Genomic DNA, 7175 nt, shown 5'->3' on the forward strand with positions numbered 1-7175 from the left:
TGTAGACTGCAACAACGGGTGGTACACATTCACTTGACCCATTTTCTACCTCCAAGGATCAAAATCAAAAGCGTAAGAAAAACGAAAGAAAAATTAAAATAGAAATAAAAATAGGACCAAATAGACAATCCATATATTCGAAAAGTTAGAAAAAAATTAAGCATCAGAAGTTTTGGTAAAACAACCATTTTGTAGCGGTTCAAATTGAATGGACTCAATGGAGTGATGCTGGGATAGTCCATTTGAAAGGAAAGTCCGTTTCAGCAAATCAGCAAAAGGTTGATATTAACAATATGTTAATTAACATACTGAACAGAGAAGTAAATGAACAACAGTCAATTTCTGTATGCGCCTCGAGGAGGGAGATGGAGAGAAATATTCTGTATTTGCTCGCAAATGTGTCCATCCAGTTTTTAATTAGTATTCTACTCCGCTGGTGTTTCGGGCAAAATAAGCTGTCTCCAACAGTTTTTTTTTTTTTTTTAACTAAAAAACTGGATTATTTGGTCCCTGTAGTAGTGCTGTAAATTTTCCCAACCAACATCTGCTTGGAGGTGAGACCGGTCATTGACCTTTCTCCCCGCTCCCTGGCGACTTGATGACGTAGACGTCAGCTGACCACATTTTGGGGTCAGACAACTTCAGAGATCGGGCATTGACCTTGCGGCCGGGGGCACGGCGAAAATTCTTTACAGGAAAATATAGTCCCTGGCTCATTTAAGGTACCTTAAGTTGTTTACGTTCTTCAAACAGGCATTTAAGCTTCATATGTAGTCAGTAGTTGTCCAAAACGTGCCACAGCCTTCTAGTATTTGGCTGTATGTTGTATAAAAATGGCGCCGATATTTTTGGGGTAAACAAAATTATTTGTGTGTGAAAACTCGCCAGTGACTGGCCTACATGTATATGTCAATATTTGATAGTCTAACCTAAAGATAGTGGCGTGAATCGGCAGTATATATGGTACGGAAGCGTATGTAAGGCACAGAGACATCGCAAATCGTAGCGTGTCTTCGAAAGCGTTGTTTATACAAGCTAAATCGTGCGTGTGGGTGGGTGTGGGGGTTGAGCCGACCTGGATGTTTTGCACCATAAATATTTTATACACGACTGAGAAAGCCGGCCCGGGACAACACGTTATCTAGAGACGGTACGTTCGTGTTTTAGATGGTTTGTCGTTATCTTTAGAATCCAGGGTTTTCGGAAGTAGCATTGTTTGGTGAAAAAAATAATTAGGAAAGTGTAAGTCTGAGTACTCGAGTCCCAATCAATTCAAAGATGGTGTCAGCAAAATATGTTACAATGTGTAAGTACTTAATATGTTATATGTATATTGTTGTTCATCTTCTTCTTCCATGCTTAATGTCAATTATCTCACTAGACGTGGTCTCTATGTAGTTGGACTGGTTTGATTATCGTCATCATCAAATAGATAAACCCCATATGACCCCGTCAGGTGGGAGGGGTACCTGTGTAGGGCAGGGACAAGTCTGAAGCAGAATGACCCGACTCAACGATGGAAGTAGAGGGTTTACTGAACACTTCAACCCATCAACCGGGTCTTTATTACCGACTGCCTAACACCCCTATCTCTCGGAGTTGGTTGTTGTTGTCCTTGTTTGACATCTAATATCTCGCTAGATGTGGTCTCTTGGTGCTGGTTTGCACTTGGTTCAGTTCAGTCAACTTGTCTCTCTAGGTATTTAACTCTTGGTGCCTTGTGCTCGCATGATGCTGGAAGAGAGCATATCTCTAGGAATCACTAGGAGAGTACGTTGAATTGATGCGTACTCTCAGGTTGGCACCCTTCCTCAAATCATTTATCACACTCACTGGGGTATGGGCAGATCATGTAGACCTGCAAGTCTCACACTCTATATCTGTTCAGACTAGAGTGACAGACCAATGGTGCAGCCTAGTGTAGTGGGTACAGCTGAGAATCGAACACGCGACCTCGCAATCACATGTCCGCTAGCCTAGCCACTCAGCCATTTGACTCCACACTTCAAGTTCTACTGCATTCCTATTTTTGGTAGAGTGTTTACGAGTGTTAGCATTGTATTGTTCGGACATCTAAGTGTTCTGTTTTGTGGCTGGTGTCCTGACCAGGGCTTTGAATACCCCCTGCACATTCTGATGTCTACCTGCACCTAACCTGACCTGGTCCATTACTGGTACTGGGTTACTAGTACAAAAAATCAGGTACTAAGAACTCGGATTTGAAGACCTATGAATACATTTGTAATGGCACTTGTTTCTGAACAGTTTTAGTATGATCCCAAATTCTGAGTGGTGCTGGTAAAACTTGTCTGGTACAGGTTCAGTGTTACCTACACCCAACGTGCAGGTATGCAGAAAAAAATACTATTTCAAGCCCTCAGTCTGCGTAGAAAGATGCCTGACCTACAACACAATCATACTGTGGCAAGTGTTTTCTTACAAAAGGTTAAAGACTCATTACCTACGTAAGTACTAGTGGTCTGCTTTAGGGATCATATAACCAACTGCAATAGTTCACCACACTGGTATTTTAATCCAATCAACGAGCCAACGAAAAGGGGTTTTCTCGACAACTAGACTAGATGATTTCATTTCCGAGTCAACAGAGCAGATTTGGAGCACTTGGATTGGTCCCTTTGCCTTGGAGCCTACTTTAATTGATTTAAAGATCATTCCACCGTCTCATGGGGGTGTGCAATATACAACGTATACTAATTTATAGAAAAAGGTCATATTTTTAAAACCACGTAGTAATAACAAGTATATATAAATCCTGTCCTGCCAGATTGAGAGCCAGTCTTGCACAAAACTGTATGTGTCAGAATTTCACAAAGATCATCCCTAGAAAAATAAAGGTTTTTCAGTGTTCTAATCTAAACCTCTCACACGTTGTAATTGGGGTCAAGGCGCAGGCGCGAAGCCGTACAATTTGCCGCGTCTCCCCAATAGCTTCCAGACATCCACGTTGACGACGGCCTTGCGTGCTGTTGCTATGCCTTTCAGTGTTTCACACAAGTTTCAGCAGGGGAAAAAGCTACTAGTACTTTGGAAACCATGCATGTGTAGACTACTGTAGTATTTATTTTTGCAAGTGCCTGAGGGGTTATTGGGCCGCTGGGTATTGCTATCTGACACAGTTTGTAAGCAGAACATCCGGCTTGATTACTAGTGTCTAGAAAAACAACATTACATGTACCTGGGACCCTGACTGGTGGCAACGTGTCACTTCATATTGTACGTATGAGTCATGCAGTAGCCTGTCCTGTCATTAGTGTAAAGACAAGTCTCTGTTGTCATAGTAGGGTTCAAAATACCTCCTGCATATTTGCAGGTTAGTGCAGGTAAAATTGGAGCTGTGTAGGTATTTGTGTACGTATACCTAACCTGCATCTAACCTGCACCTTTCTATGTACTAGTACCAGACGTTACAGACATAACATAGATCATGACCCTTGTAATTAGTAGCATAGTTTTTATCCTCTTGTCCTCTTGTCCAATATAACATACCAACCTCTGTTACTCCCAGGTACAGAAGTATTGTTTTGGGTGGCTGCGCTGTGGGTTTCCAGACAGAGTAGGTTGACAGCATGTAGGTAGGGGAGATTGACAGGGCAGGCAGAGTGACAGGAGGTCAAAATTGAAAGTCTCATAAGTCATTGACATAACCTGGCCAGGAGCCAGCAGGACTGAGAGGTACTGAAATAGTATTCTGCGGTGGGGGTAGCGACAGAAATAAACGTAGCATATATAGAAAGAATAATAAACTTCCACCACCAACCTCTGCTTGGAGAGTACTAAAATATATATCACAATTCAGGAAGCCAGGGATTTTGTACTTCCCAGGAGTCTTAAGTATCTGCTTTCCTTACGTTGAATTTCTGTGTTTCTTTCAGAGGTAAAGAAGTAGTCCGTGCGCCACCATGAGTAAAAGGGTGACGATCGCGGCTGTGTTTGAGGACAATGATGATGCGGGGGCGGTGCAGGAAGCCGTCACATCGGCCATGTCAGCCATGACCAGTAGTGACTGTCTCGTGTGCGGAGAGAAGGCCTCCGGGTTCCACTACGGTGTCTTCAGCTGCGAGGGTTGCAAGGGTGAGTGGCTTACAAAGCAATTGTAGACTGTTTCATCGGCAGTGCCTTATAGTCCTAGCCAGCAGTGAAGGCTAAAAGCAAGAGGTGGCGTCGAGCACACAGACATTTAGCCTTCACACTGGACATTTCACACAGCCGTTTACAGATCGACAAAGCAATAAACCAGTGTAAAGTAGATTCATTCCTCAAGCTAACATCTAACATCTATCACACTGCAGTCGTTCCTCAGTAAGACATCTTGATCCACATAGTTTCCATGTAGAACTTTTTATTCAGTCTGTCACATGGGTGGGGGAAGATTGACAGGCAGAATGTCAGGAGGTCAAAAGGTCAGATACAGGAAATGGGATAAACTTGAAGGTCACTAAAACCCAAAAATACTTCCAGAAGTCTGATCCCTCTGATTTCTTCTTACTGCAGGTTTTTTCCGCCGAAGTGTAACCCGCGGTCATGTGAAAGTGTGCAAATGGGGGAACCAGTGCAGTATGGACCTGTACACCAGGAGGAGATGTCCTGAGTGTCGACTCAGGTCATGTAAGGCTGCCGGGATGAGACCTGACTGTAAGATCTTTTCCCCTCTTCCTCTACTACTTGGCAAAAGAGTCAATGTCATTCAGTAACAATATCTTGCATGTTTACACCTGAATACTTTTCATCCATGTGCATTTTCTCCTTCTACCACTTGGTAATGAAAGAAGAATCATTCGGTAGTAATATAACCATAGAAATCAATGGAACAAATTTTATGGTATGAACCAAGGAGAAAAATGCATTTCATCCCTATACATGTACATATATTTTTCCCTAAACAAAATTGTACATGTTTTTCCCTATGCATGTACATAATATGTTATCCCCTATACATGTACAATGTTTTGGTTTGTTTTTACAGGTTTGCTTTCCCAGGCCCAGCGAAGGTCAAAAGCGATGTGGCGGAAAATTCAAGAGACAAATAATCCAGCAAAGACCCCCGCTGGTACAACCACCAACGCAACCGCCACTCAAGACCAACCAAAAGTGCCACCAGCCAATCAGAGCTCAGAACAACCGTCACCAAGGTTACCGGTACCAGAGAGTGTGGCCGACTCCACCCCTAGGCCTAGCTCGACGGTTAGCTGCCCTCAACTGCAGGACGTTTCATCTTCGGTTGCTGTTCCTCTAACAGAACAGGAGATAAAGGTTGAACAGTTGTCCCCGCCTGCCAGGCAGGTAGCGTCGTCCTCCATTTCGCCAACGGGCCCTCCCATGAGCAAGCAGGCCTTCCACGCCTTCGCAGCCAAGGCCGGCAAAGACATGATGTCCTTTCTGTCCGTCTTGGCGACAGATCCAGAGGTCCTGTCCCAACCAATCAAAGAAAACATCACGGACGTACCACGGCGCTGTGCGAACAGTTCGACGGATCCCAGCACGTCATTGAGTACCTCCCCTGCTTCTGACACCGCCGCGTCAAAGCCGTCCACGTCTGCTGAAGGACTTTCACGGTCCCCAGCCGCCGTCGTTTCGTCAACCAATGCAACCAGTCTGAAGCTTCCGTTCTTGACGAAATCGCTCGCAGCCAAGACAACGCCACCTCCTCAGGCGACAGCGTCGTGTTCGAGAACAAGCGATGTCGCCTTTTGCAGCACGGCTGTTAAAGACGACAGTAAAACTGCCTCCATTGCAGCCATTATACCAAACAAAGGACCCAGCTTTGTACAGCACCTTACCGCACAAAATCTGGTAACTGCTTTCCTGAGTTGTTACCTCCATGAAATGTGTCATGGAGGTTATATTTTCAGTTGCGTTTATCTGTCCGTCTGTCCGTCTGTCTGTTGGTCAACAAGATAACTCAAGAACGCCTGGATGGATTGGTTTCATACTTGGTGTGTTGGTAGGGTGTGACGAAAACTGGAAATGATTTTTGTCCCCCTAGTGGCTTCCCTTGGTACTGCAGCGCAACTTCCGGTTTTGATATCTCGCGATCTGGACATGCTAGGGTCATGAAATTTTGATGGAAGGTAGCTCTCGTGCTTGGGAAGAAGTCATATGAGTTTGGGCCCCCTAGCGGCTTGTTCTGGAACTGCAGGGCACTTTCTGGCGAAATGTTTAAAAGCCAATAAGTCCAGACAGGAACAACATATTTTCATTATTTTTGGTGTGTAGGTAGCTGAGAGAGAGATGTACATAATTAAATGCAAATTATGCAAATGAGTACTTTATTTGCATAATTAATGAGGAAATTCTATAATTACAGTGTTTTACATTATGCTACTTACATACATGTAATGTATGTAACCTATGGCAGGCGGAACTTCAACAGATACTAATTATGCAAATGCTGACCTAATTTGCATAATTAATGCGAAAATTATATGATTTCGTAATGGTGAATGATGAGAATGTCATACTTGGGACATCTGTAAGTTAATCAAAAGTTAACATACATCACGATGCATATATCATGTTAATGCAGAGGTCATTTGCACAATTAAAGAAGAAATTTACATTTACATATCAAGATCATATTTCATGGAGGTATGAGATCTCGGAATTCTAGTTTCTTCTTTTTTTTTTTACACATTGAGCGTAGCCTGAGCACCATCCGGGTTAGTTTTGTCTACTCCAATACTAGTAGTCGCTCCCCACCAACCAATAGGGTAGTGACTAATCTCCAAGCAGATCCTAGGGTGGCAAAAAGACAGTATCAAATTGGCCAGGCAGTATCCATTGGCCACAGAGGGTCCACAAAAAAATGGGCCAAATATAAAAAGGTAACGATCTTCCCCCATCAACCTCTGCTTATGGAGTAGGTAGTGACTATCGGAGCAGTTGAAACTATTACCAGGATGGTAGCCAGGCTGTAAGTGCAAAGCCTATTGTATGTTATTATTCAACATATTCTGGAAATCCCATCTGTGAATTGTGTTGTGTTAACAAACAATGGAATCTGGTATGTTTCAGGCAATAATTTCAGAAATTCTGGCGCACAAGGAAAGAACGGTGGAGGAAGGGCGTCAAAACATGCTCAGAATCTGGCAGGTAGGTATGACATATCCCAGGAGTATGTTCTAATAAATTGTTGTTTTTTTTTTTTTTTTTTTTTT

At 43.3% G+C, this 7175-nt stretch overlaps 1 protein-coding gene across 2 annotated transcripts in view; it reads left to right on the forward strand.

Moving 5' to 3' along the window:
* LOC109471453 (oxysterols receptor LXR-alpha-like) overlaps positions 1-7175 on the forward strand; it is a 12917-nt gene that overhangs the window by 1281 nt on the left and 4461 nt on the right. Inside the window, exons 1-5 of one of the 2 annotated variants that reach the window (XM_019770776.1) lie at positions 613-722; positions 3894-4092; positions 4513-4653; positions 4985-5811; positions 7033-7110. In XM_019770776.1, coding sequence (XP_019626335.1) covers positions 3921-4092; positions 4513-4653; positions 4985-5811; positions 7033-7110 — 1218 coding nt within the window. In that variant the 5' untranslated portion in view covers positions 613-722; positions 3894-3920. Of the gene's footprint in view, positions 1-612; positions 723-3893; positions 4093-4512; positions 4654-4984; positions 5812-7032; positions 7111-7175 lie in introns of those variants that run through there. The other variant, XM_019770777.1, reaches the window with a different exon arrangement.

Source organism: Branchiostoma belcheri, unplaced genomic scaffold (genome assembly GCF_001625305.1).
Source record: "Branchiostoma belcheri isolate BF01 breed outbred unplaced genomic scaffold, Haploidv18h27 scaffold25, whole genome shotgun sequence".
NCBI lineage: Eukaryota > Metazoa > Chordata > Leptocardii > Amphioxiformes > Branchiostomatidae > Branchiostoma > Branchiostoma belcheri.